The 23880-nt window shown below is 46.9% G+C and overlaps 1 protein-coding gene across 1 annotated transcript in view; it reads left to right on the top strand.

Annotated features, from left to right (window-relative positions):
* Positions 1-21061, top strand: part of FABP6 (fatty acid binding protein 6) — a 40121-nt gene extending 19060 nt beyond the window's left edge. Inside the window, exons 2-6 of the mRNA XM_047868179.1 lie at positions 9426-9689; positions 15678-15748; positions 16952-17127; positions 18416-18505; positions 20955-21061. Coding sequence (XP_047724135.1) covers positions 15682-15748; positions 16952-17127; positions 18416-18505; positions 20955-21008 — 387 coding nt within the window. The 5' untranslated portion in view covers positions 9426-9689; positions 15678-15681 and the 3' untranslated portion in view covers positions 21009-21061. The remainder of the gene's footprint in view (positions 1-9425; positions 9690-15677; positions 15749-16951; positions 17128-18415; positions 18506-20954) is intronic.
* Positions 21062-23880: the final 2819 nt, after the last annotated feature.

Below are 23880 nucleotides of genomic sequence, written 5' to 3'. Positions count from 1 at the left end.
AAGGGGCAGCCCCTCTTCCCTGGACCCAGACCCTCATGGGCCTTCGCAGGCCAGGCTGCAGAGTGCACCACCAGAGGGCGCTCCAGGTCACGGCATCTGTGGCAGCCAGAGGCTTGGGGCCGGGAGAAGGGAGCAGTGTGTGGGGCTGTTAGCCAGCCTTGGCTCTGTCCTGCCTGCTGGGGCCTCTCTCTCTGTCTTTACCCAGCTCCCCCCACCCTTCACCTAAGCTCCTCTGCCTCGTCTCCGTCAGCAAACCCGCTGCACATCCTGTTCTGTGGTAAGCCCTACAGCCAGACGCCAGGGTGCCTAGCCTGAAACACAAAACCAGCCCCCAAAATAGGGAAGATTGCTGGGGATTCAGGCTTTCCTGCAAGAAGTGGAACCGAACATGGTCCGTGGAGAGGGGCCCGCGTCCCCACATGCCCTACCCCAACCAGTTCCTTTTCAACCCCCTCACTGCACAGTCACAGGCCATGTGACTTTCTGAGGTGGAAGTCGAGGTCGTGAAACACAGTGTTAAGTCTAGGATCAAATCCTGACTCTATGATTTGAGAGCTGGATCACTGTGGGTGTGTTCCCTAACCTCTCTGAACTCAGGCTGCAGAAGTGCCAGCCTCTTTTTTTTTTTTTTTTTAAGTTTATTTATTTTCGAAAGAGAGAGGTAGAGAGAGAGAGTATGTGAGCTGGGGAGGGGCAGAGAGGGTGAGAGAGCCCCAAGCCTCCAAGTCCTCTTGCTTCCTGTCCTGCCGTCCCATCATAGTTTCTTTACTGGGAAACGTGCTGTGAAAGAGAAGCCAAGGGTTCAGCGCCACCCTGTGAGCAGCCTTGAAACTTGGGCTTACTACTGTCTCTGAAATCCTGTCATGAGGTTTACAGCTCCAAGGGCAGGGCTGGGATGGGGTGGGGATCATGGAGCCAGTAGTTCCCTAGGTAGAAAACCCCAGAACCTCAGGGAATAATTAAAAAAAAAAAAATTGTAGAGGGTCCTTCTCCACTGCTATCAGTGTGGTTTTAGTGAGGTTATGATAAAGGCTGAGTCTTATGCCTGGCTTGGGACCCACAGCCTACTAGTCAAGGACAAAATCCTAGTAATGATTAGATTGTTACCTTGGCCAAGACTGGCAGTCTCAGCATATCTCCCCAGGAAGGCCACAGCTAGGACAGGTCAACTCCACCAGCTTTCCTTACTGGTGCAAGCCCCTAGCTCAGGTGGACAGTCGCCCCTATACACATGTGCATCTCTCCTTATGTGTACATGCACATCCCTCCACAAATACCCATCTGCATGTACATATATGCACATAAACAGGCATGCATGTGTTAACTGGCACATGTACACTTACATACATCTACCCACATGACTTAATACACACATACAAACAAAAATGCACACACTCACACACGCCTATCTTCATGTTCAATATATATTCCTACTGTTGTAGATCATTTCCCAAGGTGGCTGCCATTGATTCTTTTCTCTTCTGCCTGTGCATCCTTTCCCACCTATCAAAAGGCAAATTCTATTTCCCTCCTCTTGAATACTTGTGGTAGAAGTAACATTCTGAGAGTTCTAAATCCAGGTTTTAAGAGGACTGGCAAAAAAAAAAAAAAAAAAGCCCAAAACAAAATAAAACAAAATGACTGGCAGTTTTTGCTTCTACCTTGTTGGAAGTCAGCTGCCATTTAAGAAATTCACCCTTCCTGAGGCCACTATGCTGTGAGGAGGCCCAAACTAGTCATGTAAGGAGAGAGAGGAACCCTGCAGAGGAACACTGTGTCAGACGTGTAAGGGAAGCCTTAGACCTTCCAGCTCAGCCCAGCTACTCGTGGAATATAGCTTTGTGAGTGACCACAGAAGATGCCATGTGGAGATGACCACCCTGGCACACCTTGCCCAAATTCCTGACCCACAGAATCATGGGAACTGATAAAACTTTGTTGTTTTAAGCTACTATGTTTTGGAATGGTTTGTTATGCAACAATAGGCAATTGAAACACCCATACATATTGTATACTTACTTATGTTTATATACACACAGACTCATGTACACTTACAGACATGCTCATATACATACACACACCTTTGTACTAGACACTATTGACTGTCTACCCAACATCCATTCCCATTTGTCTTCCTTTTTAACACTGTTTTTTTTCATGTTTATTTTTTTTTTTTTTGAGAGAGAGAAAGAGTGGGGGAGGGGCAGAGAGAGAAAGAGAGAGAGAGAATCTCAAGCAGGTTCCTCACTGTCAGCACAAAGCCTGATGTGGGGCTCGAACTCATGAAACATGAGATCATGACCTGAGCCGAAATCAAGAGTCAGATGCTTAACCCAACTGAGCCACCCAGGAGCCCCTGTTTTTATTTTTTTAAGTAATGACCTCAAGATGAAGTGTCCCATGCTCTACCCACTCATCCAGCCAGGTGCCCACACATTTGTCTTCCTGACAAAACTCTGTCAAATGACTGCCATTCCTCTGAGCAGCCTTGGGCTTTGAAAAGCTAATTCCATCCTTAGTTCCAGGAGGGGGCCTAATTAGTTTAAGTGGAATTGGTGGTCTCAGTTCTCTTAACAGAGATTGGTTTAGCTTTGACCATGTAACCAAGTTCGAGCCAATGAGGCATGGTGGGGGGAGTAGGATTGGGGCTTCTGGGGACAACTTCCTCCTTCTTAGGAAAGTCACCCCAAAAGCAAAGACGCATTTATCTGTTACCGGATTCTTCATGTCTGAGTGTGTGATTTGGAAATATTGCAGTCACTCTGTGACCAGAAGGATACAGAATCAAGCATAGTGGAGAGGTGGAAAGAACAGGTTCTTAAAGATATTTTGATCAATGCAATCAGTCATCTTGAGAGTCCTTCCTCCCCACGTCTGGAACTCCTGTTATGTAAGATAATAACTTTATTTATTGTTTGAGGGTTTTTACTTGCTTTGTTTTCCACTTGTAGTCTACCGCATCCAACCAATATCTCCCTTCCCTTCGGTAAATAAACACTCCCACATGCCAGTATACAAACAGGTCCAAGCCATTCACAGAGAACCACAGCTGAGCACATGTGCTCTGTGCTTTGTATGCATACATACCTATACACAGGGAAAGCATGCATCCTCCTACACACAGACATAGGGATATATGTATATATGTACATACATATACTTTCTCACACATGCATGCGATTTCCACTGCAGTATCACAGATGTAAATGCACCTGGGCAGTATGCATTTTTGCACACATAGGCACACAGACACACATATGGGTCACATCGATGTCAACATGAATTTACCTATTCCTTCCCACATCTGAATAGCCATAGTGAACATACCCACAGCTCCAAGGGTCTATTTGGCTGGGAGCAAGCTGAGAAACCAATGGCAGAGGCCAACAGCACCTCACCCAGGACTGACAGAAAGTTCTGGAGAGAGTTAGGAAACAGGGACTTGCAGACCAGAACACGGCCCAGGAATCAGGAAGTCAGTTTCAGGTGTCTTGACTGTGCACAGCAGCCCCATGGTCATGGGAGCTGAACTAAATACAGCACCAGGGAAGGCCGGGACGAGTTTGTTTCCACCCTAGAGGGGAAGAAAACCTTCCCCCCACCCGCCCAGCACTTCCTTCCACATTTGCACAAAACCTGCTTCACCCTCCAAGGAGCTCTCTTTGTTTACCTCCTAGGCAAACAATTGAATTGGTTATTGCACAAAAGTGAGCTGTCACTAATTACACCACTGGGTATTCCAGGTAGAGAGAATAGTATGTGTAAACGCAAGGAGGTGTAAAAGAGCACATAGTGAGTGTGTGTCTGTGTGTTGGTGGGTGGTGTGTGTCCAGTGATGATGAGTTTGCAGCAGAGAGTGAGGGCATAACAGAAAATGAGCTTGGGGAGCTGGGCAAGGGCCGTATCAGGCCCCTGGGTTTACCTTTAAACTCCCAGGGTGCCTGGTGCCATGTGACTTTGCACTTAGAGCTTGATAAGGCACATGGATGATAGAGATGTTGTGGAAGATAGGTAGCAATAAGTACCTTTGCTTTCTGGCTTGTGGATGAGGTTATTTGGGATTTATTCTCTAAATTCTCCTTCTTTTGTATCTTCTCATAACCCAGAGTAGTTACCGAGAGTATTCTTGTTAGGTTAGATTTTATTATATGACAATGTAAATTCATCTTTCAGAAATTTCATGTTGCTAAGTTTAATAAAAAGCAATTTCCAGGGGAGTCTGGCTGGCTCAGTCAGTGTAGCATGTGACTCTTGATCTCAGGGCTGTGAGTTCAGGCCCCATGGTGGGTGTGTAGAGATTACTTAAAAATAAAATCTTAAAAAAAAAAAAAAGCGATTTCCAAAGTAGCACATATAGTAGAATCACACTGTGAATAAAATGTTTGTATGTATATTTATATGTGCATATCATAAGTTCTCAAAGGATATATATACCAACTGTTAAACAATAGTTATATCTGAGTGATAGGGTTACAGATGACCCTTATGTTCTTTATTATTGTATTTTATTTGTTTTAAAACAAACTTTGTTCTTTTTAATTTTTTTTAGCATTGTATAAGCTTTTTTTATGTTTAAAATATTTATTTTTGAGAGAGAGAGAGAGAGAGAGAGTGACAGAGTGCAAATGGGGGAGGGGCAGAGAGAAAAGGAGACACAGAATCTAAAGCAGACTCCAGGCTCTGAGCTGTCAGCAGAGAGCCCCATGTGGGGCTTGAACCCATGAACCGCGAGATCATGACTTGAGCTGATGTCTGACGCTTAACTGACTGAGTCACCCAGGCACGCCATTAAAAAAAATTTTTTTTTAATTTTTGTTTATTTATTTTTGAGAGAGAGAGACAGACAGACAGAGCTTGAGTGGGGAAGGAGCAGAGAGGGAGACATAGAATCCAAAGCAGGCTCCAGGCTCCAAGCTGTCAGCACTGAGCCTGACATGGAGCTTGAAGTCATGAACCACGAGATCGTGACCCAAGCTGAAGTTGGACACTTAACCGACTGAGCCACCCAGGTGCCCTGACCCTTAATGTTCTTTAGACTTTTCTGCATTTTTCTGAATTTTATGCAAAAAGCATTGGTTACTTTTATCACCCTGAGAAAATGATTTCAGACTTTAAGAAAAGTTTAATTTACGTTTTAGCTAGAAGTATAAAGGTGGTTGTAAGAAACTGGGAATAAAGAGAAAATTTCAGGGAGAAGCAACTTGTTCATGAGAGAATGTTCTCGGTGCCTTCAGGAGGCCTGCCCTGCCCTTACCAAGAAAGCCTTGGAGCCCACCCTCTGAACCAAAGGCAGTCAAAGAGGTAAAGAGGGTCATAGAAATAGCTTCATCCTCAAGGGATGGCTGACCTAGGAGTGAAATACGAGCCATGTGCACATGAGAAGCATACCAGGCAGTAAATGAGAGGTGAGCTGGAGGGAGAACTCACTTGGGGGTCTGGAGATGTGAGTTCCATTTCCATTCTGGCGCCCAGTGACCTTGGGCAAGTCTCTTCACCTCTATGAACTTCAATCTCCTTATCTGTCAAAGAAGTTTAATGATAGTAACTGGGATGCTATGATGATCAGATAAGATAGCTTATCAGTAACCACATTGTGAACTCTGAGGTGTGGCACAGGTCACCTTCCAAAGTGCAACAGTGCCTCCAAGACAAAGGAATCTATCCCTGTGGTGCAAATTCGGACCTAAGCAATAGGCGAGTGGACAATTTGGCTGCAGGGCCACCTTTGGGTGGGCCTTAAAAATCCCAGTAAGCAGACTGCAGCCTGCACAGCTCTGAAAATTATGGGATATAAAATCAGGGAGGGCACTCTTGCCTCAGCTCAAAGACCTGCACAGCTGGTTCCTCTCTGCAGAGAAGTACACCCCAAGGAGGAAAAAAAAAAAAAAAATGTGTAGCCACTTCTTGCCCTTCTCTGAATGTCCAATCCATCCCCGAATTTAACTGCCTGCTCCGGATAATTACTTTTCTCCTACTTATGAGCTTAGAGGAATAGTAGTTCCCAATAACTAGAGACTTAATAAGGCTAAATTATAATGAGTGTCCTGTGGAATTACACACCGCATTAACACCAAATGAGTTCATTAGAAATTCATTAGGAGTGATTCCTGTGACCACCACAAGAATTAATCACAGTTAGCCAGAGGCAAGAGAGGGGAAGATGAATAATTGCATAGGGAACTGGATGAAGACCTTTTGGCACCTGACTTTGGCCCGAGGCAATACTTTTGGAGGGTCATGGGGTGCTTTGGTGGTAAGTGTGGAGGTGAGGTTGTTTGGATGTTGTTGGATCTACCTCCTACGCTTTTTCCTCCTCTTTCCTGGCTACAGCCCCAGTCAGGATTAAACTGGTAGATGTGGGAGTGAACAATCTTCTTTTCCAGTCCTAAGGAATCATGGAGAGGACTTGTAGTTCTTGTAAGAACATGCATTCCCCTTTCTCTGTAAGAGCAGGTGCTGGTCTGCTTTCTGAGTGCCTGTATGCATGGAGTCATCCAATCCTCCCGTGGCCCTATGAAGTGGGTTTAATTGTTGGCCCCATTCTGCCACTGTGGAAACCCAAGTGCAGAAATTAAGTGACCTGCCCAGGTGACGCAGCCAATAGTTGGCCAAGCTCGGAATTTGAGTCTTGAGTGGTGTGCTGTAAGGATGGATGATGGTTGAAGGTGGTTCACTGGTCTTTCCTTCTTGCTCCCTGGTGTTAAGTGTGATCTTGAGGGCTGGTGGTTTAGCTTTTCCATTCTTTCTATGAGCTACCCCATACTCTCCCAAGAAGTTACTTTTTTGTTTATCACTAAGAATCAGCATTTTTTTTTTTTTACAGATTTTATTTTTAAGCAATGTCTACACTCAACATGGGGCTAGAACTCACAACCCTGAGATCAAGAATTGTGTCCTCTACCAACTGAGCCAGCCAGGTGCCCCAAGAATCAGTGTCTGTTACCTATATCAGGAAGAGTCCTGATCAATGCCTGAGTCAATTAACAAGTACTTGTAAAGTCCCTACTACACGTCTGCCCTGAGTCAGCTGCTGTATAGGTCACAGAAAAGCATAAGGCAGACTTCTTGCCCTCCAGCTGTTTCAATCTCAGACGGAAAAGCAAGGGTAATAATTTAATCCCGTGCCCTCCTCTGCAGGTTTTAAGTGGAAGAGAGTGAGACCTAGGTGAACTGGACTGGGAGGAGAGAAAAGCTTCATGGAGGGCACAGCACATGAGCTAGGCAGGACCTTGGGGGAGAGGTCACTGTTGTGGACACTAGGCAACTGCCCATTCCACAGTCCCTTTTTCAAAAACTGTCACTCTCCACCTGAGAAGTTGTCCCTTTGGTGGGATGGAGTGTCTGCACCCTCCTCTATGTTTAGAGAACTCCCCACTGCATGGGTTCTGGTGGAAGATGGGGTCAAGGCCACTTCCCAGTACAAAGCTGCAAAGGCCAGATACCCCATGGTCTTATCACCAGTGGCAATGAGGTACCTGTTCCTGACTTGAGCTCAACCAATCAGACATTCCCACAGGTACATTTCCTCTGCAGCTTGTGATGCAAAGAAGCAGGGACAAGAGAATCCATTCTGGTGGGGGTAGGGGAAGGCTTGGCAGGGGGCATACCCACTGCCCAAGGGAATGGTGGCTGCAATGCCAGTGAGCTGTATCACAGTTGATAGGGGTGCAAACTGTCCAGTCCATCTTTTGGTGGTACAGGGAGCAAGATCCCAACAAAACCACTTCTATGATGTATTTGAGGCTGTGGTTCTTCTGTTTATCCTCTTCTGTCCCCGCTTGTTTACCAAGCCTGAAAATTCTGTGACCTAATCCATATCCCTTCAATAAATTTCATTTCTGCTCATATCTGTTTCCATTGCTTGCAGTAAAGACCTTTGCCTCTGTGACCACAGATGATCAGACCATGGGCAGACACCTGACTCACAATAGACCAATCACAATGTCTCTCCTGAGTTAGCTTCTGTTGGTTGCTCTGAAAGCCCTTTTCTCTGTGAGCACTGGCAGGGCAGAGAAAGGACGAGAGGGGAGAATCAAGTAGACACAGGGAAAGAAGCTGCATATGATAATGGGGAGACTGGTTCTGACGCTTTCCAGTTCCTCATGCTGTCCAACTCCATTTCTACCCTGTGGGCTCTCCAAGTTGGCCCCACATCCTTATATTAGGTTGAACCACACACAAAAAACTGTTGTTTTTAAAGGTCAAGAAGATCAAATATTAGCAATTGGGTATGGTTTAACCTAATAGGTCCCTTCTTTTGGCCTAGTCTAGTTCAAGTAGGTTTCTTTATTTGCAACATCAAGGACTGTGTCTACAACAGTCAGATATTCCATCAGCTCAAAATTGAGTGGAACAGTCAGAGACACAGAGCAGAGACAGAAAACAAGGGTTTGCCCTGTTTGGTGAATACTGTCTCCAGTGAAGAGGCTGTCCTGAAGACCAAAGGTTGTCTAGGACTTCCCATCTAATCTCCAGGGACCATCTCTGAGGTCACTGTGCTGTACTGGTTTATGACCCATGAACATCTACCAGAACTTTAGCCCCACCCCATTTGCCTCAAATAATACTCTTCATGTTAATTCATGGTCTTGAATAATGCTTTTGTTTTTGTGTTCTCCACATTGTGGTGTTTCTTATTCATGTATGTACTTTTTCTTACCTAACCTAATCGTCAACAATAAGGACTGGTTGACTAAGTTGTGATATATCCATAATGTGGATTTGTATACGGTCATTAAAGTGATGGCTGGGACTGAGGTAGACTTGGGTGGTGGGGATGATGTAGGAGACTTGATAAGAGTTGATAACCACCCAGTGATGAGGGGAAAGACTAGTGAGTGTTCAATACCCGGCTGAGGGAGGATCATGAACTTGTAGTGGTGTCACTCTCCCTTCCCTACACTGTACCTTTTCTTCTGATTGTAATCAGCAATCCTGGAGATGGGAGGTGAAAATACAGGGGTTTTTTGGTCCAAGGATGGGGCCTGGGAAGCCAACCAATGAACACTGAGGGTCCTGGCAGAGAAAGTGATGCATCAATGGGCTGGATAGGAAAGGAAGTGAGGCTAAAATTAGGGGGGTGCATGGGGGAAAGGGGAATGAGCTATGAGGCCGAGCTTCATTTATTGGGGTGGGGACTGTTTTCTCTTGCTGTGCATCTCTGCTCCTTAACACATAGACTGGTGCTCAGTAAATGTATATTGAATGAATTAATTGATGAATGCGTGGGTCATAATTCTGACATTAGAACCAGAGACCGATATTCTGCTTTTCCTCAGGGATCTGGCAGGATCCATAGTAGTGTTAAGTACCACTTCAGGTCAGAGAGAACTGAGTTCAAATCCAAGTGTCATCAGCAACAAGCTGTGTGACCTTGGACAAGTCATCTAACCTTTCAGGGCTTAGACTTTCTTTTCTGTAAATAGGGATAATAACAGCTCTCTTGGAAGTTCCAGATGCCATGTGTCAAACACTCGACACAAGAATTAGTTGGTTCTGGAGGCTGCATCCAAACCAATTGCTGTATTTAGAGGACATGAGGGCAGGAGAAAAGAAGACGAAGACAAAGACAAAGACGAAGACGATGAAGAAAAAGACGACGACATGAGGGCAGGACCTGAAGCCAGGCTATGGTCTCTAATTACCACCTGAGTGTGACATTTCTGAGGCTCAGTTTCCTCATCTACATGGTGAGTATATTATGAGGATACTACCTAACCGATTGGTTGAGAGAATTGAGCAGATAATTCATGTAAAACATTTAGGACATCACAGGTTCGGGATAGATGTTGGCTCCTGGTGGGTTTCTTATCAACTGAGATGGAGAAGTTCAGGGGAGGAGGAGGCTTTGTTGAGGGTTGAAGAACAGGGGGTTTTAACCATGTTAAATTTGAGATGGCATAAGACGTGAGGTGGTAGTCAGTTGGACATAAGTCCATAGAGGAGGTCTGAGATGGAGAGAACAGCTGGAGTCATCAGCATATAGATGACACTTAAAGACTTGGACTGGGCAAGCTCATCAGGGAAGTGAGTGCTCAGAGAATAGACAAGAATGAGGACGGACCCTGGGGCTTCTGACACTTAGCAAAGAGGGAGTTGATTGTTACTGCAAAGCTGGTGGCCAGGCACAGCAGCACTGAAGCTACACAGCTAGCCTGCCACGGCAACATTTACATAACACTCTTACCTACAGGCAACTCTTAGAGATGTGGGTTCAGTCCCAGACCACTGCAATAAAGCGAATATCAAAACAAAGTGAGTCAAATTAAGTTTTTGGTTTCCTAGCACATATAGAAGTTATATTTACACCGTGCTCTAGTCTATTAAGTGTGCAATAGCACTATGTCTGAAAAAAAAAACACAACAATGTACATACCCTAATGATAAAACGTTTTATTGCTAAAAATTCTAACCATCGTCTGGGCTTCCAGTCATAATTACTGATCACAGCTCACCATCAGAAATATAATGGTAATGAAAAAGTTTGAAACATTGCTAGAATTACCAAAATGTGACAGAGACCCAAAGTAAGCAAGTGCTGTTGGAAAAATGGGGCCGGTAGACTTGCTTGACTTGGGGTTGCCCTGACCTTCAATTTGTAAAAAATGCAGTATCTGCAAAACACAATAAAGCAAAGTGCAACAAAACGAAGTATGTCTGTAGTCTGTGCCAGGCTCTGCAGAAAATGCTTTCCAGAGATTAACTTATTTAATTAACTCATGGGAAAACAAAAATACAGGAAGATACATGACTTGCCCAAGGTCACACAGCCGGTGAATGGCAGATCTTGGATTCAGACCCAGGCCTTCTGGCCTCAGAGTCTCCATCTCTTCTGCTTCCAACTGTGGGTAAACAAAGTACTGACTGGAAGCTCCAAGGGAATGCTGAGTCCTGAGAGGAGAGCTGGGAGAATCATCATGGAATAAATTGCCCTCAGAGATCCCATTTAGCCTTGACACTCTAGGATGAACCCCAAGAAGCACTTCAGATTTTGGGTTGAGGAAAGAAGAGGAAGGAGGTTTGATTAAGGAATGTGTAACCCTGATCAGTCACTTATTCCATGCAAGGCACTGGAAGGTTCTGAGGTGGGGGGGTTAGGAGAAAGGCTACTGCTCCAACCATGGACTAAAGCATCTGCATTTCCCACTCTCTAGGCTAGCTACTCTCAGAATAATGGTGGCTGATTTGAGGTAGGAGCCAGAGTGCAGGTGGGAAGTTGGAGTGGCCCAGGGGATTGGCCTTGGAGTCCTACTTGATCTCCACTGGGGTAGAGTCTCTCTCTGTTAGTTCAATTGCCCCATAAAAACTCACTGAGATATGGAGGCAGTTTGAGTTCATTTACCCCTCTTGGAAAGTTCTCAGTGAGTGTCTGAACAAATACGTGAACCCCAGCTGAAGAGGAAAAGAGGCAGGGCGCAGGTGGAGAAGGGGTGAGGGTCAGATGCATACATAAACTCCAGTGAAGGGGAGAGGAGGAGCACAGCTGAGTCAGGCATCCGGGTGACAGTGTTGTTCTTTCCCACACACCCCCGCCTCACCCGTCCTGCCCTTGATGCTATTTAGGAGAAAACAGTTTTGACCATGCAGAAGGAAGTCAATGGGAAAGGAAGCTGGAGGGCCCTGGAGAGGCTGTCTGGTCCATGCTGCCCACATCCCCTGGCCTAGAGCTCCTCAGGGTAACTGTGCAGCACAACCACTGGGGGTGTGTCAAATGCAGATTCCAGAGCCCCACCTAGACCTACGAAGTCAGAACTTCTGGGGGTCAGAGCCCAGGAATTTCTTTTAAAAAAAAAGTTTATTTATTTATTTTGAGAGAAAGAGAGAGCGAGAGAGTGTGCGCGCACGAGAGAGAAACAAGCAGGGGCAGGGCAGAGAGAGAGGGAGAGAGAGAATCCCAAGCAGGTTCTGCACTGTCAGTACAGAGCCCAATGTGGTACTGATCTCATGAACCCTAAGATCATGACCTGAGCCAAAGTCAAGAGTCGTACATTTTAACTGACTGAGCCACCCAGGCACCGGAGAGCCCAGGAATTTCTATTTTTCACAAGTCTTCTTCTCCCACACCCTTAGCAGTGTATGATGAGGACCACACTGTACAGAACACAACCTCACAGCCTATTGCAGACTGGTCTAAACAAATAAAATGAAATCAGTGGTATTCTAGTGTCTCTCACGTACACATTCACAAGGAAGTATGAAGTACAGCTTCTATACTTGAAGGGATTACAATCTAATTGGGCCATAAAAGACATGCTTTGTGAAGAATTAAATTAATGCTACAATAAATAAATATTAATTCAAGACAACAAGCAAATTCAAAAGGCTGGACAAATTGCCAATGAGTGGGCATAACAGTATCATTCAACGAGCACTTATGAAATACTAGATCCTGTGCTAAGCACCTTATTTATGTACTCATTTAATTTTATTAAAACTCTGGAAGATGGCTTTTTTAAAATCCCCATTTAATAATGAGTAGGTTGAGGTTTTGGCTTATTGGTCAATTCTTCTCAGATCAGCTTTCCCTGATCCTTAGGAGGTGGTCAGGCTCACATCTCTATTTTCTACAATATCCCCATGTTATGGCCTTTATCTCATTTATCACACTGGGTTGTAACTCCCTGTTTTCTAGCCTGAGTCCCCCATGAGACTTGAGGGAAGATACTTGGCAGTTCCAGAGTCTAGTACACACTAGGTGCTCAGCTAATGTCTGCTGAGTGAATGAAAGCAGTGTGTCTGAAGTCTCTGAGCTAATACATGAAGACTAATGCATATGACTGTAAAGTCCAGGTCTCCCCGTGAGCCATTACAAGCAGATGGTACACACTATGGGGATTCCTGCAAGAGACATTCTATAGGTTGGAGGAATCAGGGAAGGATCCCTAGAGGAAGCAGAGTTGGAAGGACAGTTAGAATTTGGAAAGACAGATGAGAAGTGAGCAGTCAGTCCAGGCAGGCCAAGGCACGAAGGTGGAACTCTGCAAAGTACACACTTCCTCCAAGACTAGAGACCTCAGAGGAATCCAGGAGACTATACGCCATCCCCTAAGCCTCCCTAGCTTGCCTGTCAGCTGTCACCTTCTACCTAACTTACATGCCAGTTACTGCGGTGAAATTATTTTCCTCCAAGGTTTATGGGAGATGGCAATTGCTCCATGTTTTCCCATGCCTAGACCAGGTGACATAATGTACTCTTAGTTGATTTATCCATTTGGAATGTCACTTAATAATGAATGGGGGCACACCTGGGTGGCTCAGTCGGTTAAGCATCCGACTCTTGGTTTTGGCTCAGGTCATGATCTCACAGTTCGTGAGTTTGAGCCCTGCATCAGGATCTGTGCTGACAGCACATAGCCTACTTGGGATTTCTCTCTCCCTCTCTCCTTGCCCCTCCCCAGCTTGGTCTCTTTCTGTCTCTCAAAAAATAAATAAACATAAAACACTTTTAAAAAAATGAATAGGATATTTTTCAGTTTCCATGAAGAAATAAGATCCATTAATGTCCATGGAAAAAAATAAAGATAAAACAGTATCATGGGATTTCATTTTTGTTAAAAAGAAAATATATTTGTATGCATGTGGGAAATGTCTAGAAGGCTATATATTCTGAACTTAACAGCAACTGATTCTTGAAAATGAGATATAGTGGGATGTGGGAATTTCACTTTTACTTTACAAAGTTTCTGAGTGTCTTTTTTAAATGTTTATTCTTAAAGGAGAGAGGGAGAGAGAGAGAGAGAGAGAGAGAGAGAGAGAGAGAGACCACAAGTGGGGGAGGGGCAGAGAAGGAGAGAGAGAGAGAATCTTAAGCGTGTAGCCTGACATAGGGCTCAATCTCACCAACGGTGAGGTCATGACCTGAGCTGAAATCAAGAGTCAGACATTTAACCAACTGAGCCAGACAGGTGCCCCTGAGTGTTTGTCTTTCTAAACAATGAGTATGTATTAATTTCACAATTGAAAAATAAGGCCCTTTGGTGGGATTTAGGTAGTTTTTAGTTTATTTGTTCTTTGTTCTTCCCAGTTTTTCTACTGTGAACATCAACTACTTTTATAATCAGAAAATTAAAAGCCATAAAGTTTATTAAAAAGAAAAGAAATAGATTATCAAGATGACATAGCTTGAGATGTTGGGGGACGGTATGTTTGGGGAAAGTGCCAAAGATGGTCTAAACTCTGCATCCCAAGAAATTCAGCACCCAGACAAGCTGGATGTCAAACCAATACAGTCCCAACTTGGCAAAACATGTTAAGAGTTATAAGAATTTTCCAGATCCCATAATTTTGGAATCCCATCCTGGGGCTTCTGTTTAAGGAGATGCTTTTTAAAAAAATCATATGAAGGGGGGGTGCCTGTGTGGCTCAGTTGGTTAAGTGTCTGACTTTGGCTCAGGTCATGATCTTACTGTTCGTGGGTTACATCCCATGTCAGGCTCTCTGCTGTTAGCACAGAGCCTGCTTCAGATCCTCTCTCTCCCTCTCTCTCTGCTCCTCCTCTGCTCATTCTCTCTCTCTCAAAATAAATAAACTTAAAAAAAAAAAGGCAGCTTTATAGAAACATGGGACTGTGTTTACAAACTAATGCTGAGCAAAGAAAAAAAGAATGGACTCTTGTATTTACATGGTGATCATGGCTATTATTTATGTGCTATACTTAGGGTCAGTAAGAAAGAAAGCAAGGATGAGAGAGGAAACAGAGAAGAGCTGAAGGCTTCTGCTCATCCTAGAATAGCATCGCCCTGTGTTCTCCAGCCCTCCTGTTTCTTTAAATATCCAAATCCATGGGGTGCCTGGGTGGCTCAGTCAGTTAAGCATTAGTTGGACTTCAGCTCAGGTCTTGATCTCACAGTTCGTGAGTTTGAGCCCCGCATTGGGTTCTGTGCTGACCGCTCCCTGGAGCCGGCCTCAGACTCTGTCTCCCATTCTCTCTCTGCCCCTCCCCCGCTCACACTCTGTCTCTCTCTCTCTCTCTCTCAAAAATAAACATTAAAAAAAATAAATAAAAGAGAAAAAGAAAATAAACATCCAAATCCTATTGTTCCTTCTGGACCAGCATTGCCATCTACACAAACATGCACCAGACCCCAGCTGCAGAGCTCACTCCTTCCTGGAGCCCCAGGCCACACATCTGCATCTGTCTCAGGACTAACATGCTGCCTGCTGAGGGTTCTCTGCAGGCAGGTGTTTCGTCTCAGGACTAGACACGGAGCTCTTTGGGAAAGGGGATATGTCTCATGGATCTGTGTTTCCTCAGTGCCAGCCCTGCATGCAGGAGGTGCTTGGTGCACTTTGGTCGATGGATGAGAGGGTGAACGAGTAAATAAGGGGTGACGAGAGTGTGGCTGGAGGGCAGAGCAAGGAGGAAGTTTTGGGGGTGGGATGGCAGTGGCGGATGAGGCCTCAAAGGCCACGGCATTGCCCTCGTCCTTGCTGGGAGCGGCAGTGGGCTTACAGCCAGCTCTTCCCCAGGGTGACTAACCTCAGGGCTCTGCTCCTCTTAGGTCCTGCCCACGTTGTAAAGTGGCAAGTGCTTCCTCTTCAGGGGCTGGAGGGAGAGGTGGGGTGACTTAGGGGCCGAGCCCCAGCATGTGGAAGAGTTTATAAGCTGGGGCACCAGGCCCCTCAGCACCACGACCATTCTCCCTCATCCCCCTGCTGTCTGCCCTCCGGCTCTCCAGCAGAATGGCCTTCAGCGGCAAGTACGAGATCGAGAGTGAGAAGAATTATGACGAGTTCATGAAGCGTCTTGGTGAGTGAGTGCATGAGTACCCCTTCCCAGGGCTGGTCTGTCACAGCCAGCTTGGGGCCAGGAACCCAAACTCTTTGAGGCCCAGAGGAGTGGAGTGACTAGTCGAAGGTCACATAGCCAGTAGTTAGTGAGGTGGAGACCTGATTGGTTTATTCATTCATTCAAATGTATACTGAACACCTGCTATATGCAAGGGCGAGCCTGATGCTACTGATGGGGTGCCTCAAGGTCACACTGTAAATTAGGGACAGAGATCATTAGAACCCAGGGCCCTATGATGAGATGATGAGGGGGGCCACCACATCCTACCTGGGGAGAGGTAACCAAAAGGTCAGTATAGAGACCAGGCTTGAAAAGCCATGCATTCACTTGGCCATTCAACAAACACGGGCCTCTCTTCCTGTGCTAGGAACTACGGGAAGAGATCAAAGATGCCACTCCTCTCACCACTCCATTTGTGGCACTGGGTGTGAGGAACCCACAGGACAGCTGTCCTGACAATCCTGCAGAAGTCTTGGTGCACTATCTAAGTCTGAGACAGCACCATTGTCACGAGTCAAGGGACAGCCCCGGGGATCTCTGCCCTACCTCCCAGTGGCCAGAGAGGCCCTGAGAGCAGGGCACAGGGGAGACAAGAGTCCTTCTGGGTCAATTATTGCGAGTGGCCCTGAAGGATCGGTGCCTGGCTTCCCCTACAACAGTCTCATGTGGAATGGAAGGGAGCCAGTCTGAATGCTAGACCTGGTTCTGCTGCTAGCCTCCACTGAGATGCTGAGAAGCCCCTTTCCTGGTCCAGGTCTTCATCGTCTAATCTGCGAAGTAAGAGCCTTAGGAGACGGTGTTGGTGGTCCCATTCGTTCAAGGACTTTGTGAGCTTGGCAGTCTGTGTATGCTACGGTACTATCAGAAGAGCAGTTGTTATTTATTGTCAATTATATGCCAGAAGTTTTACAAGACACTATCACTTTGATTTCAACCTTGCAACAGCCCTGTGAAATGGGCCTTATTATCCCCACTTTGTCGATGGAAACACTGAGGCTCAGAGAGGTAGTGACTGACTCATCCAAGCTCATGGTTCATGGTAGAACTAGGATCTGTGTTCTTAACCATTGCGCTAGCCTGCCACTAGGGAGGAAAGCCCTCTCTCAAAGCCACAAGCTGTAAGCAGCTCTTACACAGCTGCTCTACTTGTCCCTGGGCCAGGGCTCCCCAGCGATGTTATCGAAAAGGGCCGAAACTTCAAGATTGTCACGGAGGTGCAGCAGGACGGGCAGAATTTCATCTGGTCCCAGCACTACCCGAGCGGCCACTCCATGACCAACAAGTTCACCATCGGCAAAGAATGTGACATGGAGACTGTGGGGGGCAAGAAGTTCAAGGTGAGAGGCCACTGGCCGCCATTCCCTCCTTCCCCAAGCCTCTGGCTAACTTCTTGGTCTCAAGCGTGTCCCCTGGGGCTATACCCCAAGCTGAGGCTCTGTTCTCAAGTCTAGCCTCCAGCCCCTAAGTACTTGTGTTACTTGGCAACTTAACCACTCCTGGTTTTTAATGCTACCCCCATAACAGACACTGTAACGAAATTGTTAAAAGTTGTTAACATGTGCCAAGCACTTAATATATCCCAGACACCTGCTGAATACTTCACATATGTTAATGCAGTTAGGCCTACAAAGTTGCTACACTTACTATCCCATTTTACAGATGAGGGAGTTAGGCTGAGCCATGGGGTTAAACAGCTTGCCCTCTTGTCCCGGTTGCATAGCATGGGTGCACCTTCACACCCAGGCAGTCTGGCTTCAGAGAGCATAACCATTTTTTCATGCTGCCTTCCAACGTAGCCTAGAGATTGACAACCCTAGAATCAGACTCATGTGGGTTTGAAACCACAATCTTACATAAGAAAGAAGTAAAAGGTGACTGTCCTCATCCGACCCAGCCTGGTCCCTCAGGTCTTCCGTGCATTCTGGGTCCCCTCTCTCTATAGCCCCAGTCATGACCGTGCGTACTTTGCCCCTTAGGCTGCCCCAGTGGAGAAGAAGTAGTCATAACGTTCATGTTCTGTCACTTGTGTATTTAAAAAAATTCAACCATTTCTCATGATGTCTTTCTGAGTCAGCACATACTGATTTGCCTTATTCTTTTTAATGCTTGCATAGTATCTTGTAGTATGGAAAGCCTACCATTCATCTAACACTCCCTCGTTGATAAGATATTTAGGTTACTTACCAGTGGACAGTCCAGACTAGATATTTAGGTTGTTTACAATTACAAACGAAGCTGCACCCACATCCTTGGCTGACATCATCGTTGTCCTATCAGTGAGGATCGTAACTAACTCCGTGGCTAACAAGGTGTGCTCAGCATGTGCCAGGCACCGTGCCAAGCACTTTATACATGTCATATGAAATTGCTTAGTCCTCGTAATAACTCTGAAGTAGGTCCAGTTACTACCCCCACTTTAGAGGGGAGAAAACTGAGGCACAGCAAGGTTGAGCGACTCGTGCTTGTTACCCGTATCTTCAGACATAGGTCATCGTATATCTATCTACAAGGCAAACAATGCCAGAGGGGGCTGCGATGGCTGTAGGTAGCCCTTCCTCCCTGGGGGGCTGGCCTGCATTTGGGGGTGTCTGCCAACTCAGGCTCAGTGTTATGCTTCCCTCCCAGGCCACCGTGCAGATGGAGGGTGGGAAGATAGTGGCAGACTTCCCTAACTATCACCAGACCTCGGAGATCGTGGGTGACAAGCTGGTGGAGGTGAGTGTCCTGCTCGTTCCTGGGATAATGATGAGAACACTCTTCTGCCTCCAGCCATGGCCCCTGAGAGCCGGGCCTCTGGGTCCTGGCTCTGTGAGCATGTCCTGTGTGCCAGGCTCTGTGCTGAGCACCCGGTGTACGTCATCTGGTTTGATCTTCAGAGCAACCTGTTAGGCGGGGGTTCTATCTCCATCTTCCAGGTGAGGGGACTGAAGCACCGGGAGCTAAGCGGTGAGCTGGAGGGCACCTAGCTTCTACGACAGTCCTGGGAATTGATGCTTGGCAGTCTGGTTCTGCCACTACCGGGGCACAAGTGTGGAAGCCCAGAGTTTAGGTGAAGGGGGGAGTCTGGGTGGGCCCTGCAAGGGCAGCCACCATACTGTTCCACGTCCTCCAGGCCCTTCTGCTAGACCTTCTGAGTTTTCAAGAGAAGCTGGAAATTTGCACTTCTTTGTGAAATCTCCAGACTATTAAACATTGGCATTGAATTAATCCTTTTAAAAAATGCAGTCAGGGATAACACACACATCTGTGGATGGCCCCTTCCCACACTTAGTGCTCTGTAAACACAGATTGGAGGCCCGTTACTTCTTCCCGGGGTTCCAGAATTTTCCCCAGGTGAAAGAAATGGGTATGAAATTAAAAGCAAAAAGCAGGCATTTCCACACTTCATTCCCCACCTTGTGATCCTATGTCTTGGGCCAGAGCTCCCTGGGGTCCAGTCTACCCTCCCAAGGCTCTCCGGAAGGGAAGTGATGAGGGAGGTAGGGTTTGCCACCTCCTTGTTGCCCCCTTCTCCTCTCTCTCTCTTTCTCTCTCTCTCTCTCTCTCTCTCTCTCTCTCTCTCTCTCTCTCTCTCCCTTGTTTTCTTCATCTCAAACCCAGTCTAGAGGTCCAAGAGACTCAATGACCTCTCATTATTCCCATTTTACAGACTGGCCATAGAGGTTCAGAGACAACAGGTAACTTGTCCAAAGCCACACAGCTAGTTTGTGCTGGAGGCAGATTCCACTGGCTGACTTCTAGACTAGGTCTCTGCCAGCTCTTCCCAGGCTGGTGGGTCTCTAATTTTTTTTTTTTTAAATCTAAAAATGAAAAAGATGCCCAGTGTTTTAAAAAATATATAAAAGATCAAAAGTGATTATCCATTTTTTCCTGGATGGAAATTGATCTCTTAGAGAATCTGGTAAAAGCTTTGGACACATTTTTACATTAAATGTCAGCCAGTGAGTTCTGACTCCCAGAAGCAAAGCTCCCCAAACTGTGAGGTGTGTGGGGAGAACCCAGGGCAGGAGACCCAGAAGCAGGTTTGTGCCCAACAAGAGGATCGATCTCCCCAAACTGAACAAACCTGTCTCCTGATTCCTAAGGTCTCCTGACCATGGAGCCTGTGTGGTGTGAGCAGTGCTCAGAGATCAGGGTGTGTCACGTGTACACACACACACACGCACACACACACACACACACACACGTGCATATGCATGTATGCACCAGGGCACTGGCATGCACACACACAAATGCACATGCACACAGACCAAGCACCACAGAGAAGCTGTCTTGTGGGCACATCTCCCATTTCCAGAGGCTGGAATAATCCTGGACTTCTCTGTCCTCCACCAGCAGGGAGTGCATTACGTGGCCATCCGTCCTCCCCCTCCAGGCCACCATCAGCAACGCTTGCCATGTTCTCACCATGGCTCTAGACCAAGTCCCAGCCTCCTTCCTGCTTGCAGCTCCCCCTCTGCTCCATCCTGCTCCATGTACAAATCACACATCACTTCACACTGCTGCCCTTGACAAAACTCCATTTGCCACCTGCCCACTTCCCGTGAGAAGGCAGCCTCCTCTGTTGAGTCTCAGGACCAATTGATGATATGTACGTGCCCCACGATGTTGGGTCCCTGATGGCCTCAAGCCCAGGACACAGCACACAGTGGGGCTTCATGGAACAGCATCCTCTCACCTGCCTCTCTCAAGAAATCTTACACTTCCTTGGGGGCAGGGACCCTATCTTCCCATCACCGAACACAGGTGCCCCATAAATGCTGTGTGTGCAGAGGCTGTGGCCTCTTGATCTTAGAGGGCTTACTTGACTCCTCTAGACTTCAGTTTTCCCATCTGTACAATGGGCACAACGCTACACCATTGTTGGGAGGATTAAATGGGATAATGCAAGGCAAGTGCTTGAAGTGGGTGAACTTCAATGAACAGACAGGTGGAAGGTTATACTACAAAGAGCCACATCAGCCCTGACATCTGTTTAGCACTTTCACCACATTGAGTCTGCACAGTGACTTGTGTAACAAATTGGGAAATTGAAGTTCAGAGGAGTGGTGCAACCACTCACTTCTACTCAGGGCTGGGACTGAGGCCAGTCCTCCTCCAGCTGTGCCCCATGTCACTTAGCGACCCCTGCACTGACTCCCTCTGTTCCCGCTGCTTCTTTCAGATCTCCACCATCGGAGGCGTAACCTATGAGCGTGTGAGCAAGAGGCTGGCCTGAGCAAGCAGGCGGGGCTCCCAGGGGGCTACGAAGCCAGCAGTGAAAGCTGGGATAAGAACAGACATTGTTTGCTCCAAACCTTTGTCTTTGTTTTTTGTTTTCTGCTGTCTGGGGACGGTTTCTAGCTCGCTGGGGGTGGGAGAGGACTCAGGACGGCTGCATAGGCCAAACCTTGGCCCTGAGACCCTGTACAGTCTGCAACATGGCAGAGGGAGGCTTGAATGTGGACTGCAATACTCCTGACCCCCCTGGAAGTAGCCAAAGGTGGTGTTCAAGAAGCACGGTGGGCACACTTCCATGTGCCCTCACCCTACCTTGCCACCCATCTTTCTGTGGGTAGGGAGACAGGGCTCCTTTAGAGAGACAGATGTCACCTGGGAAAGGTAACACACGGACTCTCACAGGGGCCACAGGGCAGGTGTCAGACGGTGGGTAGGAGTAGGTGTGGCACTTCCAGGAAAGGGCCGTGGACCTAGGCTCCAAGGCTGGCAGACAAAGGAGGGACACACCAGGGCTTAGCCAGGAAGGTGTTTTGGCATTGCCATGGCTCTGCTGTTAATTGGCCGTGGAGGCATCCTTCTGGGCCTGTTTACCTAGTGGCACAAAGGGGGACCAGAAGGACCAATGAGGGCTGAGGAGAAATCAGAGAGTATGAGATGGCCAAGGGGCCATGGGAGGGGCAAGAGGGACTAGAAGGGGCTGGGATGTCCTGGTTTGCACAGTGGTGCCCTGGAAAAACTGCGAGGGGCTTTGGCTGGCTGGGAAATGTGGTCAGAAGGGTCATTCTGACCTCCTGGTGGGTGCCTGGAGCCCAGCCCAGGATTCTGAGGCAGCATCTGGGTCATCTCTGCCTGATTATGAGTCTGTCTAGGGCATGGGAGTGGAGGACTGGGGTCGGCTTGCCTCCTGGCTAGATAATCCCTAACCCAGAGCACAGAACGGACCCTTTTCCATTCTCCTCTCCCCTTGGCAGTGTTCCTCACCTTGACTTCTTACCCCATATTTTCCTGTATGACAATTCACTTATTTTTGCTACAATGGAAACTTTACATCACTTCTATATATGGAAAGCCAACATCATTTGTCATGAACAGATGAAAACTATCAAAAAAACCAAAGCTGAACAACAGTGAGATCCTGTTGCCAGTCCAAAGCCCTGAACCTATGGCCTCCCTCTGTGAAGAGAGATATGTAGCAGACACAACAGCATCAAGTGGGCAATGTTTTCCTTGACTAATCAGAATTACTGCAAGGCTACTAAAAAGAGAACATACTCACTATGAGAGCCGATTATCTAAATTATCTAGAATGTGTAAGTCCCAGATATGGGGCATTAGAAATAAGGTTTGCTCAAAGCCTTACACAGGGTCCGGCACACAGCAGGTGCTTCATAAGTGTCACCTGACACGTGGCCCTTCCAGTCCGTGTAATGTACAACCTTTCACTGTCATGGGCCATCCTCAGTCTAGACAGATGGCATGGCCCAGCTTGCTGGCAGCTCCCTCCTGCCTCCTCCCACATTCTGCCCTGAAACTTATTTATCTTCCCAAGAACAGCATTCAGCCTCCCCCACCCCCCACCAAGCCAGGACCCCTTGCATTCCATCGTTTTGCCAAGACTTATTGCTAATTAAGTGAACTAGGTAAGCATTAAATTAAACTAGCAGTGTTGCTGTTTCCCCTCCAGACTGAATAATTACTCATAATGAGCTTGGATAATAAGTCTCTAAATAACAGACAGTTAGCCATAATTAGGCTGAAAATTGAGAGATTGAGAGAAAGCGAGAGGAGGAGGAAGGGAGACGAGAGAGGATAGAAGAGAAAAGAAGAGAAGAGAGGGGGCAGGGGGAGAGGGAGGCAGGGAGAGGGAGAAGGAGGAGGAGGGAGAGGAGAGAGAGAGTTTGTCTTTAGATTGGTAACTGATTCAAGGACAAATTCAAATTGTTAGCAGGAGAGAAATTCTTAAGCCAGTGTCATTATAGATTCACAGACTTGGAATAGCAGGACCTCAGAGCCCAACTAGTTTAAGCTCTGTATTTCACAGATAGGGAAACAGAGACTCAGAGAGGGGAAGCCATTTGCCCAAGGTCACACAGCAGAGAGTGAGTCTCTGAGGAGAATGTGGGGTTGGGCATCGCCAGCTGATGGAGGCTATGGCTTCTCAGGCCAGCTTGGGAGGGTAGACGGAGTGAGGTGTGCTGGAGCAAAGCATCCATTTTGCTGGCATCTCAGTAAGGAGGCTTCCTCAGCCAGTAGAAGGGGCATTGGTTAAGAGCTTTAGCGCTGGAGACACATTGCCAGGGTTTGAATCCCTCCTCTACCACTTAGAAGCTGTGTCACCTTGGGCTAAGTTCATCCATTCCTCTGAATCTGTTTCCTCACCTGAAAATGGGGATAATAATGTACTTACCTCATACAGCTGACATGCTACAAGCATTTGCTACAAGCAAATATTAGCTGCTGCCACCGTGACCACCATCACCTCCATCATCACCACTGTCATTCTCAACCAGTGTGATGAAAGGGCTAGCTGCCTCCTTCACTAACTCAAGGCACGTGGGCAAGCTGCTGGATTTATGTGTCTTATCTTGTCCATGTGTAAAATAGGCCCCTAAGACCTCCCCTTCCTTCACAGGGGAGTTGCAAGGATAAAGTGTAAAAACCCATGTTCATTGGCTTCCAGAAAGAGAAGCCTCTATCATTTTCCTGCACTGTTTGAGATGCTATAGTTTGAGATGCTGTTTGAGGCCCCTCCACAGGCCTCAGTTCTGCTGCCCTTTACCCCAGGCATGACTTTCATCCTGACCCTTGGGAGTCATCTCTTTCACTCTGCCAGGGCAATTGTCTCCCTCCACCAAACTCATCTGGTGGAG

The sequence above is a fragment of the Prionailurus viverrinus genome, chromosome A1 (assembly GCF_022837055.1).
Source record: "Prionailurus viverrinus isolate Anna chromosome A1, UM_Priviv_1.0, whole genome shotgun sequence".
Taxonomy (NCBI): domain Eukaryota; kingdom Metazoa; phylum Chordata; class Mammalia; order Carnivora; family Felidae; genus Prionailurus; species Prionailurus viverrinus.
The sequence above is the reverse complement of the archived record's forward strand: the minus strand, read 5'-3'. Positions and strand labels throughout refer to the sequence as shown.